The 26660-nt window shown below is 41.8% G+C and overlaps 1 protein-coding gene across 1 annotated transcript in view; it reads left to right on the top strand.

The window, feature by feature from the left end:
- Positions 1-26660, top strand: part of LOC131481333 (zinc finger protein 331-like) — a 233183-nt gene that overhangs the window by 201559 nt on the left and 4964 nt on the right. The window contains exons 2-4 of the mRNA XM_058669753.1: positions 10375-10432; positions 22854-22980; positions 23113-23174. Coding sequence (XP_058525736.1) covers positions 10397-10432; positions 22854-22980; positions 23113-23174 — 225 coding nt within the window. The 5' untranslated portion in view covers positions 10375-10396. The remainder of the gene's footprint in view (positions 1-10374; positions 10433-22853; positions 22981-23112; positions 23175-26660) is intronic.

Here is a 26660-nt window from a genome sequence, read left to right as displayed (position 1 = left end):
TGATCAGGGCCCAGGCACTGGATGATCTTCCACTGCTTTTCCCAGGAGATGAACAGAGAGCTGGGCTGGAAGTGGAGCATCTGATTCCATATGGGATGCTGGTGTTGCAGTTGGCAGCTTTATACGTTATACCCCAATGCTGGCCTTTGCTTTTGTTTTTGATATGATGACAGTACTTGTCTTGGTTTTTATTTCTCATATGCTAATTCATTGCAAATGTTTTGCATATAGCACAATATTCTGTTACAGACTGTGCATAAACTAAAGTGTATGAAGTATTTGTAGAGTAGAAGGATTACAGTCTAACATTTCCTCCATGTACACTTATTTTGAGTTTCTCTAGGATTTGGATTGACTTTATTTTCTTCATGTAGCGTTAACTGAGATCTCTGATCACATTGCTAAGTGGCAGTTCCCACTGGCTGGGCACTGATACTGAAGCATTAGCTTGTCCTGATTACTGCCAGTCGGTGTGCACCTTCCCTTGCTGTTCTATGAGAATTTCCTTTAAAGAATGTGCTGCTCTATTTAGAATCACAGGGAAGAAGTATGTGATCCTGAAAATTGTGTGTGAAACAGTGCACCAAACATCCATGCCAATTCTTGTTTTTAAATTATTTCTTTTTGTCTTATGATTTTAAAAAATCTTATTAGTATATTTCATTTATAAAATTTATGGAGAGTGATCTACCATCTGCTGGTTAACTCCTTAAATTCCTGCAAGATTGTGACAAAGTTGAGGCAAAAACAGGAACCAGAAACTAAATCTGTGTCCATTTTAGCAGGTGCAAAGTCTCACATACTTGAGAAATTTCTTGCTTGCATCCTGAGAGTGTGCTAGCAACAAGATGGAATTTGTTGTGGAGCCATAACACAAACACAGGAAGTCCAGTGTAGGGTGAGCGTCTCTTAACCAGTTTCTCATCCACTCTATTAGATGTCCACATCTCCTCATTCTAACTGAATATTTTAGATGGTGCATATTCTGTCCTCTATGAAGATATCAAGGATGTATCTCCTGAATTTTGGGGTGTTTCCATAGAGTCGGTAAAGTATATTTATAAATAATCTAAACCCAATTGTAAATAACACTGTCTCATTTCTGTAGAATTTCAGGTATACTCCCAATTTCTTGAGAAGTTCAGGACTAGTCTCAACTGTTTTCTCCTATGCTGTGTGTAATTTTTGTCATTCTTTTTACTTAATATCAAGAGCAACAATCATGTTCATTTTTAGTAGTATCCTTTTGAATAAAGATTTATATGTTAAAAGGCATCAGAATGGAGAAAGTGAATGTTTGTACCGTCATTTGGTGTCAAACACTTTCAGTGACCCAACATTCAAAATCACGTTGTACTTTTTGATTAATTTTTCTATTATTTGTTGAAAAGCATGTGAGAGACATCATTTGTAGTATGATGTTGACTTTCTGATGTGGTTCCCTGCTAGTGTGCTTTGGAAGATAGAATAAAATGACCCAGTTCTTTGGACACCTGCACCCCTGTGGAGCATCAGAATGGAGTTGAGGCTGCTGATTTTGTCCTAGACCTTGCTGCCTCTTGTGGCCACATGGGGAATAAACAAGTGGAGGGAAGATCTCAGTCTGTCTGTCTTTGGCTCTTGCTGTGTAATTTTCACATTTAAGCAAATAAATGAATTGTTTTTAAATAATCAAAAAGGTGGGAGTAAGGAAAATCCCAGGGACTATGGAAATTTATCATAAAATGATAATAATGAAAGATAAAAAATTTTAATTAAGATTATATAAAATCCTGGGAAAAGAAAAGAACCTAGCATGATAGCCTAGTTGCTACAGTCCTAATCTTGCATGTGTCAGGGCACAAGTTCTTGTCCCGGCTGCTCCAATTACTATCCAGCTCTCTGCTTGTGACCTGGGAAAGAGTAGAGGACAGCCCGAAGTCTTGAGACCCTGCATGTGCATGAGAGACCCAGAAGAAGCTCCTGGCTCCTGGCTTCAGGTCAGCTCAACTCTGGGTGTTGTGGCCACGTGGGCAGTGAACCAGTGGATGGGAAGTCTTTCTCTCTTGTCTCCTCTCTGTAAATCTGAATTTCCAGTGAAAATGAATAAATACTGCACAAAACAAAAATAGAATAAAGAATTTAAAAAGCACTAAATGTGTTTTATACTGTGTAGATCCAGACAGTTTAAATATTTTAGATATTGTTACTGTGAAGAGATGATTCTGATTTCTTCTTTTTTTTGAAAGATTTATTTATTTTATTACAAATTCAGATATACAGAGAGGAGGAAAGACAGAGGAAGGAAGATCCTCCATCTGATGATTCACTCCCCAAGTGAGCCACAATGGGCCGGTGTGCTGATCCGAAGCTGGGAACCAGGAACCGCTTCCGGGTCTCCCACATGGGTGCTGGGTCCCAGAGCCTTGGGCTGTCCTCGACTGCTTTCCCAGGCCACAAGCAGGGAGCTGGATGGGAAGTGGAGCTGCCGGGATTAGAACTGGTGCCCATATGGAATCCCGGGGCGTTCAAGGCGAGGACTTTAGCCACTAGGCCACATCGCTGTGCCCGGATGAATCTGATTTCTAAAACTTCTACATAATTTTGATCACGAAGTACTTCAATACTATTGCAAGGTACAGTGCAGTGTTTGTGTACATATACAGGCTAAGCTGAGTAAACCAGGTGCCCAGGCTTTCCATGTATCTTTGCTTTTACAGAAAACAGGGTGCTCCGTCTAGTTCCCTGCATAAGCTTACCATATTGTGAACTGTAGTCGCCACACACTGGGATGGGTCACTGGATCTTGTTCCTTCTGTCTCACTTTCTTTGCTCCCTGTTCTACCTCCTTCCTTTCCCCAGGCCTCACTCTTCTCAGTCTGTAATAATCACCACTCAAAGTGCAGCTGTGAGTTTTTGGCTTTTATATATATATAACATGCTAGATCTATTTGTACATTTTCCTGATTTTATCCTATCCAGCTTCATTTCTTTTACAGCGAATAACAATATTTTATTTTTAGTGGCTGAATACAGTCTTGGTGTCCATTAGGTTTCATTATCAACAAAATCAGGGAAAAAGTATTCAAAAGCAAATAAAGCTGAGTCTCTTGATTCCAATTTCTGTTCATTTTATTTCCTTCTGTTATTTACTTTCTTTGGGAAAATATTAAACAACAGTGAAAAGTTGACATTCTTATTTGATTGCGGATCTTGGAAGAAATATACCAATATACCTCAGTTGATGTATATTTGAATATTTGTAGGTTTGCTCAACTTATCTATGTACATTATTGTAAAATAAATGTAGCATTTTACTGAATGTTTTCAGAAAGATGTTTTTAATAATGTTTCCTTCATCCTGCTTGTGTGAAGCATTTGGTGTGTTGATTTGCATTTGTGGCCCTATTTTCTACATCCTCAGGCTAGATGTGCTTTGATTATCATGTATGCATTGATTGGTGCTGTTGAATTCACTTTATGTGTAATATGTGAGGAAATTTTACTGGTTTATGATTTTTTTAAAGTTTTTTTTGGTTTACATTTTATTAATATTGCTCTCATTTTATGATGCAGCTGCATATTCCCTTATGCCTTCCCCAAACCCCTTCCCCCCCTGCCTAGTTCCTCTTACTAGCATTTAGTTCTTCATACTCAGTCATATGTCCATCATTGCAGGCATGGACAATTGCAGAGAGTCCAGAATCCTATTGTCAAGATATACTAAACAGTTTTGTTGTAAGTCCATCTTTATCTGGAAATAGAGATGCATCCATTCTGTTCTCGCACTGCCCATCTGAGATCTGCTGCCCTGTCTCTGCTCCTGCTCAAATCAATCGGACCAGCAGGACGGACAGGTCTTTGTCTGGGTTCACCTCCCGAGCTCCCAATGAAAGTCCCTCCCCACCTGGTTGCTGGTGGAGTTCCGGCTGCTGGTGGAGTTCAGATCGCCATGCTGCTAGAGTATCAGTCACTGCAACACCACAACGTTTTGTCCGCTGCTGTCCTGTGTCTGTCAGTCTCCAGGTACCCCTCTGCTGTTGTTCTGTCCTTTCCTATTTCCTGAAATATGTCCTCTCTGCTTCATCCTGATTAAATGATCTTCCGTCCGTTTAAACATGTCCTCAAAGAATTCCGCCATCTTGATTATCTCGGTTTATGATTTTTTAAACTAGACTTCCAGGGTATGAAGTTATTTTATAAGGAGCATTAAGAAATAAATACACCGAAGTCTAATCACGCTACAATGGAGATTGCATTTTGACTGAGCAATTACATTGTGTTTCTCAATTTGAAACACAGTCAGATGTAAGTTAAGTCACCCACTGTTGATTCAGTCTAGTTTTGAAATCTAAATATTGTTAGGCCCAGGATAAATTTGGAACTGTTTTTTTCCCTTTCAGTGGTTTACAATAATTCTAGAAAATGTGGTGTTACTTTGGTATAATTTAGTAATGGAAACACCTGCTGTTGACCTTTGATTTGAAGGCATTTTATTTCTGATTCATTGTTACTTACTGTTAGTTTTGTCAGGTTTTAGTGTCTTTCTGATTCACTTTGGTAGGCTAATACTAAGTATCCAGAAATGATGAACAACTTATTTGGTTATAATTACTGTTGGTAATCTCTGGTGATCCATTGTATTTCTTTTTTTTCTTTCCAGTAAAGATCAATTTTGTCAATAGGAAAGGCAGAGTTATAGAGAAAGAGAGAGAGTTAGAATGCAAGACCTCAACTGGCTTTATCCCTCTCCAAGTGACTGCAATGGCTAAAGCAGGACCAGGTTGAAACCAGGAGTCAGTGAATTCTTCCAGTTCCCCCACATCTGCACAGGGACTCAAGCCCATGGGACATCCTCTGAATTCCAACATGCATTAGCAGGGACCTGGATCAGAAATGAAGCAACCAGGACTTGGAGTGACAGCCACATGGGATGGTCAAATCACAACCAGTGGCAGAACCCACCTGGTCCAAATAACTCTGATCACTATACTTTTGTGAAAGCAGTTTTAATGTGTTCCTTTTCTACTTTTATATACATAAATCTAACTTTTATCTTTCTTTTTTAAGATTTTTTTATGTTAAAGATTTACTTTTATTGTAAAGTTATATATATATATATATATATATATATATATATAATAATCCTTCAGGAGAGACAGAGAGAAATAACTTCTTTCTGCTCATTTACTCCTCAGATGACCGCAACGGCTTGAGCTGTGTCAATCTGAAACCATGAGCCTGGAGCACTTCTGGGACTCTCACACCGGTCCAGGATCCTAAGGTTTTGGGCCATCCTAAACTGCTTTCTTAGGCCACAAGCAGGGAGCTGGATGGGAAGTGGGGCTTCCGGGATTAGAACCTGTGCCTAAATGTGATCCTGGCACCTTCAAGGCGAGGTCTTTAGCCACTAGACCACTGCACAGGGACCTAGATTTTATTTTTATTGCAAATAAGATATACAAAGAGGCAGAAAGACAGAGAAGAATGTTCCCCATCCATTGATTCTCTCCCCAAGTGGCCACAGCAGCATGAGCAGCGCTGATCCATAACCAGGAGCCAGGAGCTTCTTCTGGGTCTCCCACACAGGTCCATGGTTGTAAGGTTTTGGGCCGTCCTGGACTGTTTTCCCAGGCCACAGCAGGGAGCTGGATGAGAAGCGGGGCTGCCAGGATTAGAACCGGTGCCCATGTGGTATCTTGGCACTTGCAAGGTGAGGACTTTAGCCCCTAGTCTACCATGCAGGGCCTTAATTTTTCTTAATCTAGCTGAAGGATTATTAATTTGTCTTTAAAAAATTCAGTGTTTCCATTGTCTTCAGTAGTACTTAATATAGTTAATTCATTTCATTTCTTCACCAATCATTATTTTGAATTTCTTGTAACTACTCCTAGGTTGTTTTGTTTTGTTGTTTTTTTAATTTTTTCTGGGACTTTGAGCTCATTAATTAAGTTGCTTATTTGACTTTGTTGTTGCTGTTGTTATTTTAAGTGTTAGGTAGCTAAAGTCATAACCTTTGGTTTCTATATTGCTCTGATGGTGGGTTCTTTCTCATTGGCAATAAGAAGTATAGTGGAAAATAAGAGTGTACTGTGGTTGCCATAAAAGTACACTATAGAATGTCTGTCTTGAATCACAGTCATTCATTTCTTGTGTTTCTAATGATTGAAAGCTTAAGAACAGGTGGTATTAGATTTGGTTTCTGCTGAGGTCACTCCCTGGCCAACTCACAGCCTCCATCTTCCTGTACCCTCACGTGGTGTTTCCTGTGTCCATGTGCATCCTTTTCTAAAGGAACCTAAGGCATTTTGAAATATTCTCAGTTACCGTAGTTTCTGGTAGTTCCCTTCTGTAAAAAACATATTTGAAGAAAATTCAAGATTTGATCAAAGCAGGGAGACTTAGTGTTATTTGACCCTAGAACTGGCTCCTCCCTGATCTGCACTCCAGCCAACTGCAACTGAGAAACCAGCCCTCCACCTCCTGCTGACTGCCAGCAGATGACATCTCTGCTTTTTCTGTGCTCAGTTGCCTGTTGCTAGAACCATGCTCAGACTTAGTGGTGCTGAGAGGCATGGGCCCAGGGCCTGCCAGGGTGATGAGGCTCTTGATTGAGCGTGAGGACACCTAGATCCCATCTTCACCATATGCAGTGTCCGCTGTGGGTGAATCTCTAGAGAAGCAGCACATTTGCAGTGACTTTGGACTGGAAGCATTAAATGTATTAGGGAGAAGCCCAGAGAGGACTGGTTTTCTTTTCTTTTTTTCTTTTCTTTTCTTTGAAATAAACATTCTTTTAAAATGTATTTTTATTTGAAAAGCAGCATTACAGAAAAAGAAGCAGAAAGAAGCAGAGACAGAGAGGCATCTACCATCTGGTGGTTCCCTCCCTAACTGTCCTCACTGGCTGAAGGTGGCTGGTGCTAGTTAAGAGCTTGGAGTTTATGCTAGCTTTCCACACAAGCACAGGTGCTCAAAGACTTGGACCATCCTGACTGCTTTCCTAGCCAATAGCAGGGAGCTGGATTGTAAGCAGAACGGCCCAAGATGAAGCAACATCCATATGGGATGACAGCACAGATGGTGGATGCTTAGCCACAGGATGCTGGTGCCATCTTGTTGTGTGTTTTTGTTTTAGAGGCCAGGACAGAGAGCATGGAGAGATTTCTGTCAGAAGCTGGTTTCCTACCCAAATTGTTGTACCATATTAGATTAAGTTAAAACTGGGAGCTAATGAGGCATGTATGGCATCACAGCAAGTTTATTAAGTGATATGTGTACCCATGGTATCCTTCAAGATTGCTAGCACAGGATTTGGCTACTTCTTCTTTTTTTTTTTTTTAAGATTTATTATTATTATTGGAAAGCTGGATATACAGAGGAGGATGGACAGAGAGGAAGATCTTCCATCCGATGTTTCACTCCCCAAGTGAGCCACAACGACCATTGTGGGCCGATCCGATACCGCAAGCCAGGAACCTCTTCCAGGTCTCCCACGCTGGCACAGGGTCCCAAAGTCTCAGGCCCTCCTCGACTGCCTTGCCAGGCCACAAGCAGGGAGCTGGATGGGAAGTGGAGCAGCTGGGATTACAACCGGCGCCCATATGGGATTCCGGGGCTTTCAAGGTGATGACCTCAGCTGCTAGGCCACGCCGCTGGGCCCAATTTGGCTACTTCTAATTAGCAACTTCCTGGATAGATAGCAAAAATATCCCACCAAACTGGGTTTCTAGCTATCCCTATGGGGGCATGGATGTAATTCCTCATTTCTAGCTTTGGCTTGACTCATCTGTATACCTGACTTTCCAAATAATAATAATCTGTAACAAAAAAGAGTTCCTCCTTTCTAATTTTGGCTTGACTCAGCTTGGCGCTTGTAAGTGTGTGTAGCATGAACCACCAGATGTAAGCTCTGCTTACATTTCAAATAAATAAATATTTGTTACTAGCTGAAAGCTATGTGTTAAATCTAAGTATTCAACATAACTGAAATGTCTGCTTGAACTTCATATTTCAGTGATGTCCCAGGGTGGATTTGTGCAGGCAGGTAGAATGGAATCAGGCATGGTGCTTGCATTCAAACCAGGCACTCCGGGTTGTATTGCTCCCAATCAGAAACTTTACCACTGTGATCAACTCTAATAGTTTTTACAAGGTATAAATAGCTAAAAATTGATGGTGGTGCCTCAACTATATATTGGCAGTGAAAAACTGATGAAATGGAGACTCTATGAAAGACCATGTAAACCAGTGGGTTCTCCAGCAATTTCTTTGTGCTTGGAGTGGTGAGATTAGCTGCAATTCATAACTGTTCAACTATCAAAAACACTTGGCAACACCTCGGAGCATGCTACACATAAGGGACCTGGGATGGGTGGGAGACTGGGTGGGGGTTCTCCCTTAAAATCCCCCTTTACCTCAGAGACATGAAGGAAACAATGTGGAAATAACAGTCTTACCCACTTTCCTGTAGCCCTTGAACCATTTTACCCTAATTAACTATGTAATGATTGTCAAAAATATAACTCAAAAAATGGAGAAAAAAAGAAATGCTTTGCAGAAAAAAAACTGATGGTGGTGATGGTCACAACTGAAAAACAATGAATTTAATTTGTAAATTTTGTGTTGAGTTCTTAGGTGATTTTTAGCACTGTAAATGGAGGAAATAAATCATTTTAAAAATTTCAGGTGCATTTTACTAGGTCAAACTGCAATCTGCATTAAATGTGATTTTCCTCTATAGGGTATTTTGCATTTGAATATAAATGTAAGCATAAGGCATGGTCACACATCAGTTACATGAATTACAGTGATTGTTTCGGGTCTAGAGTTTTTGGGGAAAGGGAACATTAATGTGCTTGTCTTTGAAGAATAGGTTATAAAATGAAGTAATAATAATAATAAAAAAACCTACAATCAGGGCCCAGCTTGCTTGCCTAGAGGCTAAAGTCTTCACATTGAACACGCCGGAATTCCATATGCATCAGTACTAACCCCAGCAGCCCCACTTCCCATCTAGCTCCCTACTTGTGGCCTGTCAAGGCAGTCAAGTACAGCCCCAAGCCTTGGGACCCTGCACTCGTATGGGAGATCTGGAAGAATTTCCTGGCTCCTGGATTTGTATCAGTGCATACCAGCCATTGCAGTCACTTGGAGATTTAATCATCGGGTGGAAGATATTTAAAAAATATGATCGGGCCCGGCGGCGTGGCCTAGTGGCTAAAGTCCTCGCCTTGAAAGCCCCGGGATCCCATATGGGCGCCGGTTATAATCCTGGCAGCTCCACTTCCCATCCAGCTCCCTGCTTGTGGCCTGGGAAAGCAGTCGAGGACAGCCCAATGCATTGGGACACTGCACCTGCGTGGGAGACCTGGAAGAGGTTCCAGGTTCCCGGCATTGGATTGGTGCGCACCGGCCTGTTGCGGCTCACTTGGGGAGTGAAACATTGGACAGAAGATCTTCCTCTCTGTCTCTCCTCCTCTGTGTATATCTGGCTGTAATAAAATGAATAAATCTTTAAAAAAAATATATGATCAGACACCTAATGTATATGAGTACATTTTTACTAGTAATGAGTCAAAAAGGCTAATCTTTGGTGCTTGCGTTGTGGTGTAGCGTGCTAGATCACTGCTGGTCATAAGGCATAGAATATTGCAGTGCCTGGGAACAAAAGAAATCCCAGAGCCCATGGAATTGTATCATAAAACTAAAAAGAAAATAGAGGGGGAAAAAAAGGAAGTAGAATGCCCAAATATGTATAAAAATGTCAGTTGTAGAAGTGTTTTGTGAAGTTCTTTTAATTGAATCTGAAATGTAATTCTTTATTACTCACCAAGATATACCCTCAAATCAACTTAAAATATGTTGTTCTAGATACAGTATGTTTCTTTGCAATCATTTTCATAAATATTATGTATATTTGAAAGGTAAATTGCAGAGAGAAGAGAGCTGTTCCATCAGCTGTTTGATTCACTCCCACGATGTCAGGGCCCTGCCATGCTTGGTCCAGGAACAGGAATCTATGTAGGTTTCCCAGAGGGTTCTTGGAACCCACCCACTGTGTTCCAGGCATAATAGCAAGGTGAGGAATTTAGTCACTAGGCTGCAGTGCCAGTCCCAGTAACATTAGTTTTAAATAAATAGTAATTCTTTGCATTGACCTAATGATTACTTGACTTTAATCACTGCCAATTATTGGAATTATTGATACTATTTCCAGGATGCCTCCTGGTCCCTTGTAAGGCACTATTCTTGTCCAGGGAAGCTGACGGCTTTTATTTTCCAGCCACTGTGTCTGCCTCCAAGTTGACATTGCTTAGCACAGCAGGAACCACTGAAGAGGCTACGAACAATCAAGACCAATGCATAACTCCCTGTTTCCACCTTCTCTTGCAGGTGTAGCCCTGCAGCCTGCTACATGCTTCCCAGGCTGGAGAACATGAACACACCTTCAGTAAGTTGTTTGTTTACTTCTCAGCTTGCCTTACATTGTATTTGAGGATCATGATGATAGTTTTTAAGCAAAAATGAAAAAAAATTGAGAGAAAGAAGGTAAAATTTTGATAACTAAACATTGGAACTGTCAAAGCTGATTGAAACTTCCTCCCTAGGTTTTCTGTTTTATATATATATATATATATATATATATATATATTTAAAGACTTATTTATTTTTTAAAAAGATTTATTTTTATTGCAAAGTCAGATATACAGAGAGTAAGAGAGACAGAGAGGAAGATCTTCTGTCCAATGATTCACTCCCTAAGCGAGTGAAATGTCCTGTGCTTGCCAAAATGAAGCAAGGAGCCCAAATACTCTTCTGGGTCTCCTACATAGGTGCAGGGTCCCAAGGCTTTGGGCCGTCCTCGACTGCTTTCCCAGGCCACAAGCAGGGAACTGGATGGGAAGTGGATCTGCTGGGATCAGAACTGGTGCCCAAATGGAATCCTGACATGTTCAAGGTGAGAACTTTAGCCACTAGGCTGCTGCAATTTGCCCTGTCTGAGATACATTCACAATAAGTGGACGGTGGTATTAAAATGAATAAAACAGTGTAAGGGTGTGTCAGTATGATGGGGTGAATGCATGTAATTACAGTGCACCTGATTCTAGTCCTGGCTACTCCACCCTTTCAATCCAGCCTCCTACTAGTGCATCTGAGAAGCATCTGGTGGTGGTAAAAGTACTTGCATATGTCCCACCCACATGTGAGATGCAAGAGGGAGACCTGGAGTCAGTCTGACACAGACACAGCTAGTAAATGCATTCAGAAAAAAAATTGCACAAAACATCTGTTTTTCTGTCAATCATCCTGTCAAATGAATAGTGACATTGTAAAAGCAGTGTAAATATCTTTCCATCTAGGTTCAGGGTTAGTTTTCCAGCAGTGGTATTTACATTATACAAAATGCCAGATAGCATTATTGGATATCAGGTATGGGATGAGTAGAAGGTTCAGTGGGAAAAGCAACCTGACATTTGATTACCAGATTTACTTAAGCCATCCTTGTGGCATGTTCTGGGATAACATGTTACACTGCTGAATGCAATGCCAGCATTCCATATAAGAACTAGCTAAGTCCCTGATGTTCACTTTCTGATCTACTTCCCTGCTAATGTGCTTGGGAGATAGCAGAACATGTCCCAGTTCCTTTTATGCCTGCACCCCTGTGGAGCATCAGAATGGAGTTCAGGCTCCTGGTTTTGGCCTGGACTTTGCTGCCCCTTGTGGCCACATGGGGAGTAAACTTGTGGCAGGAAGATCTTTCTGTCTGGCTGGCTTTGACTGCTGCTTTGTAATTCTCACTTTTAAGTAAGTAAATTGTTTTGTGTGTTTTTTTTTTTTTTTTGAGGAATTAAAAAAAACCACTGCAGTTTATTCTCTGTCAATCGGGACTGTTTAATTTCTTCTTTTCAAAATTACTTTTATTTTTGGTGATTTTTTACATTGTTGTATAGAGTGGTTGGTCAAGGCTACCAGAAGTTAGGTGAGACCACCATTTCCACATTCTCTTTTTCTTCCTGTATCTGGGGGAAGGGAGGAGATAAAGGGAGAAGCCACACCCAGCCTCCCAACCATTCCATGATCCCTGATGTGGGGCATGCTCTGAAGTTTTGATAGTTCAACAGTTCTGAATTACTGCCGATCTCGCCATTCAAGCACAATGAAATCTGTCCAGAATCCACTGCTTGATACAGTCCATCTTAGAGTCTCTGTTTGTCCATGTATTCACCTCCAGCACTTGTCTGGTGTAGTTGATTGGCTTTTTCTGTTTTTCGTGCTCTGTTATGGTAACAAGTGTCCTCTGCATGCTCCAATGTATTGTCATATCCTCTGTGTACACCTCAGTATGCTGTTCACTGCTGCATCGTAGCCACTGAGAAGGCCTAGTTCTAACAAATACCCTCCATTTTCAGTCCTTGGAACCTGCAGTTCTCTCCGTGGTTGGAGTTCTGAATCCAGTGATTCAGTTGGGGGAGGGTTTCCAAAGAAACTTGATCTGATGTGATCCCAGACATGTGTGAATGTGTGTGCATGCCAATAGAGGGTCCAGCACATTCCATCACCCCAATCAGCTTAAGCACATGTTGGTGGTTGATATTGCTGGATCACATCTGTCTCCAGCCCTCTCTTCTATACATACCAATGAGTATTGCAGTCTATTAGAGAGGTGCTCACTATTTCCCTCATGGGCTATCTCCCATCCAGGATCTTGCACTCTCCAGGAGTTTCTGCAGTTTAGCTTAGAAGAATTTGCCCCACCCTCTCTGCTGGAGCCATTATCTGCTAGGTGATGCTGTGGCAAAGCCCATCCAACCCAACCCTCACCCACTCTGGCTTATGCACGTATCAGTAGGTACAGTCTGCCCACCTTGGATTTTTCCTGTTTCATAAACATGCAAGCCAACAGATGTTATAGCCCTGCCTGGACTGGTCTGCCCAAATACCAGCTCTCACATGTGCCATTGGGACTAGTGGCACAGTGGGAAAGCTACTTGCAGCCCTCTACTGGGTTTGTCTGCTTTCGCATGAGTCTCATTTGTGATGATTATGTGCTGTGGCCCAGTCTGGCATAGTATAGCTCACCTTGGCATTTGCCATTGAGTGCTACAGTGTGTCCCGGCTCAGCTTGCCCCCAGGTCAACCAGCCAGTCCAACCAGCTGCCAGTCTCATCTCGAATGTGAATTTTGTGGTGTTTCAGCCCAATTCAGCATGATTCACATACTATTTCTGGCTCTCAGATTTGCCAGTGGGTGATATGAACTGGCCCAGCCTGGTTTGGCACAGACCTGAGCCAAAGGTATGCCCTTGGGTACCATAACCTGGCCTGGTCTAGGCTGTTTCCTGTTGTGGCTCTTGCTCTCACCTGCAGGGACTGTGTTCCAACAGAGGAATTGCACAAGCTCCTCCATGAGAACTTATCCCAATGCCAGATCAGTGGGTCCATGGTGCAGCACTACTTCGTCCATATCCTTTTTTAGCAGGAACAGTGGCCTTTCCTGATTGGACCTCAACCCATTCTGTTTTTTTCTGTTGGATATTACAGCCCAGCCCAGGAAGGTCCACATCCAGACACAGCTCATATAGCTCAACAGGGAGAGATGTAGCCTAGTCCATCCTACATTAAGCCTTGTTCTCACAAGCACTAGGGTGTGCTGGAGTCTAGCTCAGTGTGGCACACACCAGACCTAGTCCACACTTGTGCCAAAAGGGACTGCAGCCATGTCCAGACCAGATAACAGCCCCTACTCAGGCCCTCACATTTACCAGTAGGAACCACAACCTAGTCAGGGTATACCCTTATCTCCCCAGCCAGGCCTGTTCTCAGCCATAAATCTTGCTTTTTCCAGTGGTTTCTCTGACCCAGCTTGGCATAGTCCCTCACCTGTCCTGGCCTTTGCTTTCAAATGCTGGAGCCTGGCCGGACCCAGCCTGCCCCACTCCCAACTCTTACTGGTGGTTACTGTAACTTAGACCTGCTCAGTCTACACTTATCCTTGGCCTATGAAAACTGGTAGATGAGACACCCTAGCCTGGAATGACCTATGCTCCAGTCCGGTTTCTTCACTTGCTGGTGAGGTAAAGTCTTTTGGCCCTGCCTGGTCTGCCCACTTGCACAACCAACCCACACACTTGCCAACAGGTGGAGCTAACTTGCCCACCTTGCTCAACCCCCAGGCCTGGATCATGTGCTCACCAACAGGAGCTATGACCCAGCAGGAGAGTTTCCCAAGTTCTCCCACTCTGCCTACGCTCAGACCCGGATCTCACTCATGTCAGTGGGTGCTAGGCCCTTGCCTGGCATAGCCTGCCCCTCCATCTTGGCCTTGTGTGAGCTTATGAATGTTGTGGCCTGTCCTACTGTACACCCTATTTTAGGACCTTAGCCACTAGGCCACGCTGCTGGGTTCATTAGGTTTCACTATTAATAACATCAGGGAAACCAATGAAATCTAGAATCACAACTAATTTAGTATATTTTTTAGTATGCTAATTTAGTATATTTTTATTTCTGTGACTTTTACTTCCTTACCTTGTCCACTTTATTTGGGTGAATATTAACTTACATAACCTAAAAAATAGTCATTCTAATTTGGTTATGTATTTTAGAGGAAATGCTTTTGGTTTTTTGGCATTCAGTTGTGTGATGGCTATAGGTTTGTTATCTGTAGATATTATTTTATTGAGGCCTATTTCTGTGTACCTCAACTGAGGTATATTTGGATATATTTATGTATTTGTAGATTTCCTCAAGTTACATATATGTTATTACAAAATAAATGTAGAAGTTCATTGAGTGCTTTCTATAAGGTGATTTCAATGATGCTTATCCTTCATCGTGTTTATGTGAAATATTTGGTTTGTTGATTTTCATTTATTGGCCCATTTTCTACATTCTCTAGTTAGGTGCACCTTGGATAGTACATGTGAACTTATTGTTGTGATGTTTCATTTTTACATGTGTTATAGGAATATTTTTATTAAACATTTTATTTATTGCAAAATCAGATATATAGAGAGGAGAGACGTAGAAGAAAATCTTAGGTCTGATGGTTTACTTCCCAAGTGGGGAAGCGTGGGCTGCTGGGGTTAGAACTGGTGACCATATGGCATCCCAACACATGCAAGATGAGGACTTTAAGCCACAAGGCCAGTGCCCTGGACCCGATGATAAGAATTTTACATCTATTTTATCAGGTGTATTGGTCTATGACTTTAATGATGTTAAGCTGGATTTCTGGACTATGAGCAATCATTTCAGAAGAAACATTAAGTAAATATATATAGAACTAATTGTACAGCAATGGAGATTGCATTTTTACTGAACAATTCCATCTTTTATTTTTAATCTGATTTTAAACAGTCACTGTTGAAGATCTTTCTGCTGCTAATTCAGTCTAGTTTAGGAATGCAAGTATTGTTAGGCTCAGCCTAATTTTGGAATGGTTTTCTTCGTTTTAGTTTTTTAATGTAATTCTAGAAAATTTGGTGTTAATTTGGTAGAATCTAGCAGTGAAGACACCTAGTGTTGACCGTTGCTTTGGAGAGATTTATTCCTGATTCACTGCTAAAAGCCTGTTGGTTTTGTCAAGTTTTTTGATGTCTTTGTAATTCAGTTTGTAGGCTAATGTTAAGTATCCAGAAATTAAGCATTTTTTATGATTTATTTGTTTATAACTGCTGTTGACTGTCCCTAGTGATCTATTGCATATCCTGTTTTTTTCCTGTTTTTTTTTTGTTTATTTGTTTTGTTTTATTATAGTAAAGACTTATTTTATCAGACCTGGTGCAGTGGCTTAGCAGCTAAAGTCCTCACCTTGAACATGCTCAGATCCCATATGGGCACTCGTTCTAATCTTGTCAACCCCTCATTCAAACCATCTCCCTTCTTGTGGCCTGAGAACGCAATTGAGGATGGCCCAAAGCTTGGGAAACCTACACCCGTGTGGGAAACCTAGACGAATTTCCTGGTTCCTGGCTCTGGATCGATGCAGCTCTGGCCATTGCTGTCACTTTGGGAATGATTCATCAGATAGAAGATCTTCCTTACTGTCTCTTCTCTCTGCATATCTGACTTTGCAATAAAAAATCTTTAAAAAATTATTTTATTGATATGTATGGTAGAACAATAGAGAAGGAGGGAGAGTTGCAGAGATCTTCCTTCTGTTTTATTCCTTTCCAAGTGACCATAGTGGTTAAAGCAGGACCAGATTGAAGCTTCTTCCCAGTTCTCCCAGATCACTACAGGGAATCCAGCACTTGGGACATCCTCTGCATTCGCATGGGCACTAGAAGGGAGCTGGATCAGAAATAAAGCAGCTGGCCTGAATGATAACCTAGTGGGTAAAGTCCATGCTTTGCACATGTTGTGATTCTGTATCGGTGCTGGTTCTAATTCCTGAAACCCCACTTCCCATCCAGCTCCCTATTGTGGCATGGGAAAGCAGTGGAGGATGGCCCAAACACATGGGGCCTTGCACGTGTGGGAGACCTGGAAGAAGTTCTGGGTTCCTGGCTTCAAATCTGCTCAGCTCCAGCCTTTGTGGCCACTTGGGGAGTGAATCAGCAGATGGAAGATCATCCTCTCTGTCTCGCCTGCTTTTTTTTTTATATCATGCTTTCCAATAAAAGTAATGTTTATTAAAAAAAAATGAAAGAAATGCAGCAGGTCTTTCATCTCACAAGTAGTGACAGAACCCACTTTGTCCAGACAGCCCTGATCCACTCCTCTACAGTGATACCAATTGTAATATGTCCCTCTTCTTTTTGATGTTATATACTTGAGCCTACTTTTTGATTAATCTAGTAAAAGGTTCATTGATTTTGTTTTCCCTTTAAGAACAGTGAATGTTTACTTTATTTTCAGTATTGCTGAATACAGTTTTTATTCATTTCTTCATTAATCTGTATTTTGAATTTCCTGTTTCTACTCCTAGACTTGGCTTCTTATTTTTCTGAGAGTTGGAGATCAGTGCATAGGATGCTATTTGACATTTTATTTGTTATTGTTCAGGTGTTGACCATGTAAAGTGAAAACTTTTGAATTCTATATTTCTCTGATGGTGGTTGGTTCTTTCTCATTGGCAATAGGAAGTATAGTTACAATTAAGAGTGTGCTTTGGTTGCCATAAAAATATGCTCCAGAATGTGTGTCTTGAATTGCAGTAATTAATTTCTTATGGTTCTTTTTTTAAATTTTATTTTGATGATGTTTACACATTTGAGAAGGGATCATGCATGTACATGTGGATACTGATTAAGCTAGGAAGGATCGAGAGTTAGGGGAAAGTGGATGAGACCATTGTTTCCAAATTCTCTTCTTTTTGTGTCTGGGAGATGGTGGAGAGGAGAAAAGCGATTCCCAGAATCCCCACAATAGAACCTTGGGTTGTTGAATGGCCATCTTATTTTCCAGGTTCCCTGACATGGAGCATGCTCTGAGGGTTCTGTTCAAGTGGTTTCCATAAGAAATCCTTTCACGTTCCATTGGTTGACATTCCAACTAGTTTCCGTTCAGCCAGATCTTTAGTGTCAATGCTAGCCTGGGGTAGTTGTCCAATCTTTTCTACCCTCCTTCATGTGCATGCTCCAACAGACTGCCATATCCTCTATGTGCATCTGAGCATGTTCATTCAGCAAATGAGGAGGCCCAGTTCTGATACATAAACTCCAAAGTTAATGCACAGTTTCCACACTTGTCTAAATTTTTGGAGTTCTGTGTCCATTGGATCAGTGGTCAGTATCCCTGAAGAAAATATCTGAGGTAATATTAGACTTGTGTGTTTACTTGCCAGTATGGGGTCAGCTCAGTCTATCACCCACACCAGCCTATACACACACTGGTGGTTGCACTTGCTGGATAAGTTTGTCTCCAGTCCCATCTCTTATGCAAGTCAGTGGATGCTGTGGTGGAGCCCAACCGTGCCCATCCCACATTCAGCTCTCATGTACACCAGTTGGGAACTGCATCCTAATCAAAGTGACACCCTATAATGCCTACTAGATCTGCCCCTGCCATGGTTCCTTTGCTTGTTGTTTTGAGCAGCAGACTGCTCTTTGCTGCAATCTGGACCAATGTGTCCTGTTCCCAATCCCAGTATTCATGAGTGACAGAGGGTTCCATGGTCCTGTGCAGCTCAGCTCTTTACAACTCTCAGCTCTTGTGCCAGCCTTCAGAATTTGCAGTTTCACTGGTTGAGCCCTCATAGACCCCACAGGATCTAACCCCAGACCTAGTTCTTGTGCATGCCTGTTGATATCATGGCCCAGTGTAACGTTATCTGCCCCTTCTATGAGACTTATTGGCAGTAGTGTAATCTTTCCCTGCCAGACAGGCCCCCATGCTAACCATCCCAGTTCAGGTCTCCCATGTGGGCATGTGTACTCGTCTTACCCAGAAATTTCCTCAGTTATACTTTCCAAACCACTAGGTGTTAGCCCCCTCATTTACCTGCAGGTAAAGTGGCTTTTGTCAGTAGAAGTCCTTCAGAAGTCATTCCTTAGCTGCAACATAGTCCTTCAGTGGTCCTGCCTCCCACACATCCCCCATTCCCCTTCTCCTGAGCAATCCACAATTCCTGCTCCTGGGAATCCAACATCCCAGTCTAGCTGCTTGAATGCAGCTGTAGACATCCTGGCCTTGGCTGAGAGCATAAACGTGAGCTTGTACCCAGTGTCACCTCTTGCCTGGTGGTGGGAAGGGCATAGCCCAGCCTGGCTACTTTATGGCAGCTTGAGCCATTCTGGCCTGGGCTAAGTGCCAAACTGGATCCTGGACCACACTGGCCAACTTTGACTGAGGTGAGGGGCACAGCATGGTCTGATTGCTAAAAGGCAGCTTGATCCATCCTGGCCTTGCATGTGCGCAAACAGAACCCTATCCCACTGGCCGCTTTTGTATGGTTGGTAGAAGGACAGAACAGGGCCTGGCTGCTTGAAGGCAGCTTGAGCCATCCTTGCCTGGATTGGTTTTTTTGTTTGTTTGTTTTTTAAAGATTTATTTATTTTATTCCAAAGTCAGATATACAGAGAGGAGGAGAGACAGAGAGGAAGATCTTCCACATGATGATTCACTCCTCAAGTGAGTTTCAATGGGCGGTGCATGTCAGTCTGAAGCTGGGAACCTGGAAACTGCTCTGGGTCTCCCACATGGGTGCAGGGTCCCAATGCATTGGGCCGTTCTCGACTGCTTTCTCAGGCCACAGGCAGGGAGCTGGATGGGAACTGGAGCTGCCAGGATTAGAACCGGTGCCCATATGGGATCCCGGGGCAATCAAGGTGAGGACTTTAGCCACTAGGCCATCGTGCTGGGCCCGCCTGGATTGTTTTAATGATGGAGATTGCAATGGATATAAATTGCATATGATTGTGATTGCCATTTTCATTCACTTAATGATCAATCATGCTGAAAACCTTTTTGTGTTAATAATTAGCCTTTTGCGTATCTTTGTAGAAATATATTTAGTTCTTTGTCCATTTTGGTATTTATTTTTATTGCCTTTAAGTATCGGGGATTTTCCAGCCAACATGCCGAAAACCACCAAGGGGATGAGATGTCAGTGTTCTTGGGCTGCAGGAACCACTGGGGATAGTCTGAGGGAGCATGTCCATTTATTGTAAAATGAGCACTGCTCAAATGCACTAGGAAAGAGGATGGCAGAAGGGCAGTCCCAGACAGACCTCCCACACAGCAATGACACTGTAATTGACTAGAAGGTGTGTCTATTTGGAACCTCCAATCAAGTCACAGGTCAAGTACTGCAAACTCGGCTCTAAGCCATGCCTCAGGTCATAGGCAGGCAGGCTGTTAGTCATGCCCACCAAGTAGCATTTGAGGTGACAGTCATACTTATACTGTAATACATGCTTATTTAATTTATGCCTGATGCAGAAATTAAACAAAGATTGTACTGTAACTCTACCCTAATAATGTTTTCAGTGTCGCAACTATGTTTACTCTTGGTGTAAAAATTCTTAAACCCAGCCCCCATGGCTTTGGGCGTCCTTGTACTGCCTCCCAATGCCACAGGCAGGGAGCTAGATGGGAAATGAACAACAAGGATATGAATCAGTTCCATAGGAAGAAGAAATAGAATACTTGGAAACAATGATCACATCAACTTTTCCCTAACCCTTGAACCTTCCCACCCTGATCACATATTTAAATATCACACACAATGAACAGAAAATTAACATATATGTATATATTTTTTGAAAGGCAAATATACAGAAAGAAGGGGGTACAAAGATTCTCCATCTACTCTCACTCTGAATGAGTTGTAATGGAAGGAGCTGGGCCAATGAGAAGCCTGGAAATTCTTCGGGACCCACCACACACGTTCATGGTCCCAAGGCTTTTCTTTACCACATTCCCACACCACAGGCGGGGAGCTGGCTAGGAAGCAGATTAGCCAGAACACACACTGGCATCTCTATGGCATCCCAGTGCATGTAAGGTGAGGGCTTTCACCCTTAGGTTATTGTGCCAGGCCCCTTTTCCGAGTTCTCTATATCTGTTTTTCAAATAAATAAATCTTTCAAAAACAGGGAAACAAAAAATCCCAAATCTAAGTAGAAGTCATGTTTCATTAAGTAATATTAGGTTTTTTTTTTTTTTTTGATAGAGAGGGTGTACTTGTATTATGAGCTTTAAGGATTATTAGGGTTTCCCTATCACTTTTTTTTAACACTTATTTTTATTGCAGAGTCAGATATACAGAGAGGAGAAGAAACAGTCAGGATGATCTTCCATCCAATGAGTCATTTTCCAAACTGAGCTGCACCGATCCAGAGCTAGGAACCAGCAGATTCCTCCATGTCTCCCACAAGGGTGCTGGTTTCCCAAGCTTTGGGCCATCCTCGACTGCTTTCTCAGGGCACAAGCAGGGAGCTGGAAGGGAATTGGAGCTGTGTTGATTAGAACTGATGCCCATATGGGATCCTGGTGCTATCAAGGCAAAGACTTCAGCTGCTAGGCCACCACACTGGGACCTCTATTTCACTTTTAATAGTTTGTCAAATAACAGGACACAGGAAGTTCCATGTGCTGTTCAAATTGGTAACTTTTATCTTTCAAGCTCCATGTTACCTTAACAACAAAAGCATCCTCTGTTGGGTAAAGAAATGATCAAAGGACCTCAGTAGATAGTTCTCAAAACATAACCTTTTGGGAAATGTTAATCAACATCACACCAAGGTATTGCAACCCTGTCAGAATGGTTATTATTATTTGGAAGAAAGGGTAACAAATATTGGTGAGGAAGTAAAAAATGAGAATATTTATACAATGTTGATGGATTTATAGATTAAATCAGCACATGAAAATAGTATAAACTTTCTTAAGTGTTTAGAAATAAGATTTCTGGGCCAAGCGTGGTAGCCTAGAAGTTAAACTTGTCCTGAATGTGCCAGGATCCCATATGGACACTGGTTCTTATCCCAGCATCCTTGCTCCCCATCCAGCTCTCTGCCTGTGGCCTGGAAAGCAGTCGAGAATGGCGCATAGCCTTGGAACCTTGAACCTGCATGGGTGACCCTTAAGAGCTCCTGGCTCCTGTCTTCAGATTGGCACAGCACAAGAGGTTGAGGCCCCTTGGGCAGTGAAGCATCAGATGGAATAACTTCCTCTCTGTTGCTCTTTGTTTCTTTATGTCTGACTTAGCAATAAAAACGAATCTTTTTAAAAAGATTAAATAAAATTAAAAAGTTTAAATAAAATTAAAAAGATAAGAATTGTAAAACCTGATATACTTTTAATACCTTATATTATTCTGTAAGGGGGTGGAGGAGCGGAGAAATCTTCCATCACCATAGAAGGTGAGCTGAAGACATGAAATATTAGTTGCTCCTCACTAGGGTATTGAGGATTTCTCTGCACATCCCTCCTAAAACTGTTCTGCACCTAAACTGTTGACATATGTCTTGTTGGAGTTAGAAGCCAGTCTAGACTACCCAGAAAAAAAAAAAGCCAGGTTGAGCAATAATATGCTTCAATGCTGTAAAAGGCTGGATATTGTAATGAGAATAGACACAAGACAGCTGGATGTAATCTATAGCTATTTAAAATATATAGAATCCATTGTCAAGACAGCTGGATGTAATCTATAGCTATTTAAAATATATAGAATCCATTGTATATAAACTAAAATTGAAGTGTTAATGGGGAAGTCACAGGATGTGGTTAAGTACTTGCATTTATTTTTAGCACATTGGTTACTCAATACTTTGTCAATTAATTCCATAACGTTAGAAATTGTTGCTGATGGTATGTTGGAGCTTTTAATTGATTGGGAGGATACTCTGCTGGCTCTGCCTTCGGGCCAGAGAAGGTCTCCCTAAGAAGCCGTTGAACTTGAACAATAAGATGCTGGACTCTATCTTTGTTATATGCTTACAACGAGAAAATCTCAACTGAACTTGAGCTGTGGTTACGCAGCAGGGTAGAGGAGTCCACCATGGGGGGAAGGTTTGGGGAGGGGTGGGGAGAATCTCAATACCTATAAAATTGTGTCACATAATACAATGTAATTAATAAATAAATTTTAAAAAAAGAAAAACAGTGGCAATAACAGACAGCGATATCTTCCACTTGGAGAGCTATTCTAGCAATGCCTTCAACAGTTCATTAGAATGAATCTAATGACAGAATCTTTAGAGAAAACAACCTTTAATAGAATAAGGATTATTTTGTTATAGTATTGGAATTGCAGAAGTAATATAGCACAAGATATTTTCATTTAACTGTTACTCTATGATGCTGTATAAATTGTAAATTGAACTGTGTCCATAGAAGTTGCAAATTAAATACACAAAAAATGCACTGTCAGTGTTTTTATTTAATGATCCAGAGCTGAGAAGACATGTTCTGTTACAGGTGTTGGTGTCTTTTGAAGATGTGGCTGTGGACTTTACCCAGGAAGAATGGAAGACAATGGACAATACTCAGCAGACTCTGTACAGAGAGGTGATGCTTGAGACCTATAACAATCTGCTGTCCTTGGGTGAGTGAAGTTCTGTCATGCCTAAGCAGAACACTTCTGTATAGTTTGCTAATGAAAGAAGAGTTTATAAAGTGTAGTAGTTGATAGGACTAGTGGTGGTTTTGTAAAATCTGCATCATTCTCCATTCACAGGGTACTCCATGACAAAGCCTGATGTGATCTTCAAGTTGGAGCAAGAATCAGCACCATGGACAGTGGGGGAATCTGTGAAACAGAGACTTCCAGGTAGGTCAGCACATAATGGACAGGGCAATTGATACATAGCTCAGGAAATGTTGACTGGAATTTTATTTGAGTTTTAGTTTGAGTTTCTTCCAGAAGGACAGCTGGTGAGACACAGGCATTCTATAGTTTCCATGCATAGGATTATTCTAGCAATTTGCCAGCTTGTCACCATAAATCAGGACATATATATGGGTCTTTTCATGATACCAAACACTTGAATCACATCTACGACCTCCCAAGATACATTTTCAGGAAGTTGTTTTTGAGGCAGAGTGGCCAGGAAAAAACAAACTAGTGCTAATATGGGATATAAGATACCCCACGCCTCATTTTGAATTTTTATACCATATTTTCTGTCATATCCCACTTTAAGGGAAATACACAATATCACATAACTGAAATTTTTATTTAGAAGAATGGGTATTATGTTAAGGTATTAATAGATGAGAAGTAATGCCTATTAATAATGCTCATAAATGTCCACATTTCACTAATATTCAAATCTGCTCTATCTAGAATGGCAACAAATCTGATTGGCTCCACTTTAGCATTTGAAAAGAAACATTTAGATGTGATTCATAGATATGGTTACTCTTTTCCTCATTTCAGATCCCCATGGAAAGAATGAGCTGCTTGGAGCTAATCAGAAAGGTCAAGAAATAATCTTCAGGCAAGTTTTAATCAAAAAAATTACACAATCACTGAAAACAGAGCTGCCTTCCCTCAAAGATGCCTAGCCTTAGCTCTGGCCATAATTGAAACACACTATGAAAGTGAAATTTTGCAAAAATGAGACTTGAGAAATAGAATTTCATTTTTTCTCCTTTTTTTTTTCATTTGCAGACAAAAGTTTTATTTGAACAGTGACCTGGTGGATATAGAAAGCAGAGGGAATCAAATAGCATTTCTTGGGAGAGAGCCAGAAGATGGTGTTTCTCTTCAATGGAGACAGCAAAATTTTCCAGACGGATCTTAGATTTTTAAGTGTCCCCTGAACATTCCTTGTCTGGACAGGAACCTGTGGCTAGGACACTTCCCATTGGTTGTCTTTCAACCAGCAAGGAAATAGCTGCTATTACCCTGCTTCAAACACCTGCCATTCTATGGCTGTTCAGCTCTCAGAGGTAGGAAGCCACATGAGTGACAAACTTGAAGAAACTGGCTTTTTCTGAACTCATGTATGAAGTGTAGAGGGGGTCACCCAAAGGCCCACATAAGTCATTTGTAAAGATCAAACCCAAGGGCATGGCATGGTATCCTAGTGGCTGTCCTTCGCTTTGCATGCTCTGGGATCCTATATGAAGACTGCTTTGTGCCCTGGAAGCCCCACTGAACATCCAGCTCTCCTCCCTTTGCCAGAGTCCAGCTCAAGTGAAGTTCACAACTTAAGAAGGGTGCTTGGAGGAGGCATAGAAAAGCAATGGACCACTACAGTTTCAGGATCATAATGGACTGTGTGAGAAAGCTGTCCTCTTTATTTTATACAGAAGTCTTCACAAACCCTGGCACCCACTTTTCATACCTGGTCAAGGGGGCAGCATTCCTAAGGATAGTCCTGACAATTGTTTCCCCTTGAGGCAGGATACAAGCTGTCCTAATCCTGTGGTCAGGAAGTTCTCAAGAGATGGTACATGTCTATCAGTAACACATTCCTATTACAATCCTGATTCTACAACTTACTCTTGAGTCAGTTAAGGGAGGAAGCATATCACAGAAGGAGGGACCTAAAGATTAGTCAAAGAGGGAAAGAATAGATTTCCACTACACCTTGGGACTTAACATCCTTGATTAGCATTTGGTCAATGTGGGAGGAGAACCCTAAGCATAGGTTCCTGCTACATGTAGGGACTTAACACTCTTGATTTTCATATGATGAGCGGGGCACCTGAGAGAGCAGGAATAGTAAAAGGCCCTTTTGCTAAGATGTAATCACCAACATCATCTTCTAAGCTCACATTGATCATAAAAAGCAACTCCACAGTGGCAGACAATGCCTAAATAGATAACAGAAATCTCTGTGGGGTTGTCCAGTGTCTATGCAAAGGGAGGTGGAACTGCTTTTCAGGTGGTTGTAGAGACATCTGCCTGGGCCTTGCCATGCTGCGTGTAATTCCTTGTGGCCTTGTCTGCAATGGAAAAGTTCTCTTCACAACTTCATGTCTTCCACACCCACTGCATGGACTTCAGCAGCCTTTGGCCTGGGAAAACTGTTGTGAACCACCCACATGCTTGTGACTATACACCTGCGTGTGAAACCTAGAAGAAGCTCCTGGTTCTTGGCTTTAAAGCTGCTCAGATCTGAGAGTTATGAATTTTTGGGAAGTGAATCAGCACATGGAAGATCTTCCTATGTGTCTCACATCCTCTCTGTATATCTAAATTTCCAGTAAATATAAACACACATTTTTTCCTTTTTCCATTTTTTAGTATATTTTTAATAATCTTTACATAGTTAATTAGGGTAAAGAAGTTCAAGGGTTACAGGAAAATGGGTAAGACTATTATTTCCATATTGTTTGCTTCATATATCTGATGTAAAGGGGGATTTTAAGGCAGGAGCCCCACCCAGTCTCCCACCCATCCCAGGTCCCTAATGTGGGGCATGCTCTGAGGATCTTGCTCAAGTGGTTTTGATAGTTCACCAGTTGTGAATTGCTGCCAGTCTCGTCACTCCAAGCATGTTGAGGTCGTTGAAGAATCCACTGACTGACATAGTCCTTCATAGAGTCTCCCTTTGCCCAGTTTTTCACCGCCAACATATAGCTGAGGTAGTTGATTGACTTGCTCTGTCCTCTGTCTTTTCATGGTACTGAGTCTGGTAGTTCGATTGGGGAGATCCCCAAAAAACTTTGCCTGAGGTGTTCCCAGACCAGATTCTTGTGTGAACTAGCAAGTACATGGCCTGACACAGTCCATCAACCCCAATCAGCTGGTGTTTGCACTTGCTGAGTTGGTTCTGTTTCCATCCCTGTCTTCCACTGGAACCAATGGGTGTTGCTGTCCAGCCTGAATCATGCCCACTTCATACTCAGCCCTCACACAAACCAATGGAAGCTGCAGCTTAGTCAGAGTGACCCACAGTAACCCCCACCAGACCCGCCTCCTACCCTGGTTTTCCAGTATGTGTAGCAGACTAGTCCAGTCTGTCCCACATCCCATTGTGCTCTCATACGTATCAGTGGGTATAAAGCCTAGTTCCATCTAGCTAGCTCAACTATCCAGTGCTCATGGATGTTGTTGAGTGCCTTTCTGTCTAACCACCCAAGCCCCTCTCCTGGATTTTGTGCCTTCCTGTGGGAGTAGTGACCCAGAAGTAAGATCCCACTATTTCAACTCCCACTTCCGGAATATGCAATCTCAGGTGGTTCTGTGATTTGACTTGACAGAATTAGCCCCCAGTGCCAGCTTCTGCCAGCTAATGCTGTAGCAAAGCCCAAACAACCCTCACCCACTGT

This window comes from Ochotona princeps, chromosome 10 (assembly GCF_030435755.1).
Source record: "Ochotona princeps isolate mOchPri1 chromosome 10, mOchPri1.hap1, whole genome shotgun sequence".
Lineage (NCBI taxonomy): Eukaryota > Metazoa > Chordata > Mammalia > Lagomorpha > Ochotonidae > Ochotona > Ochotona princeps.
This window is presented reverse-complemented; position numbering and strand designations above follow the sequence as displayed.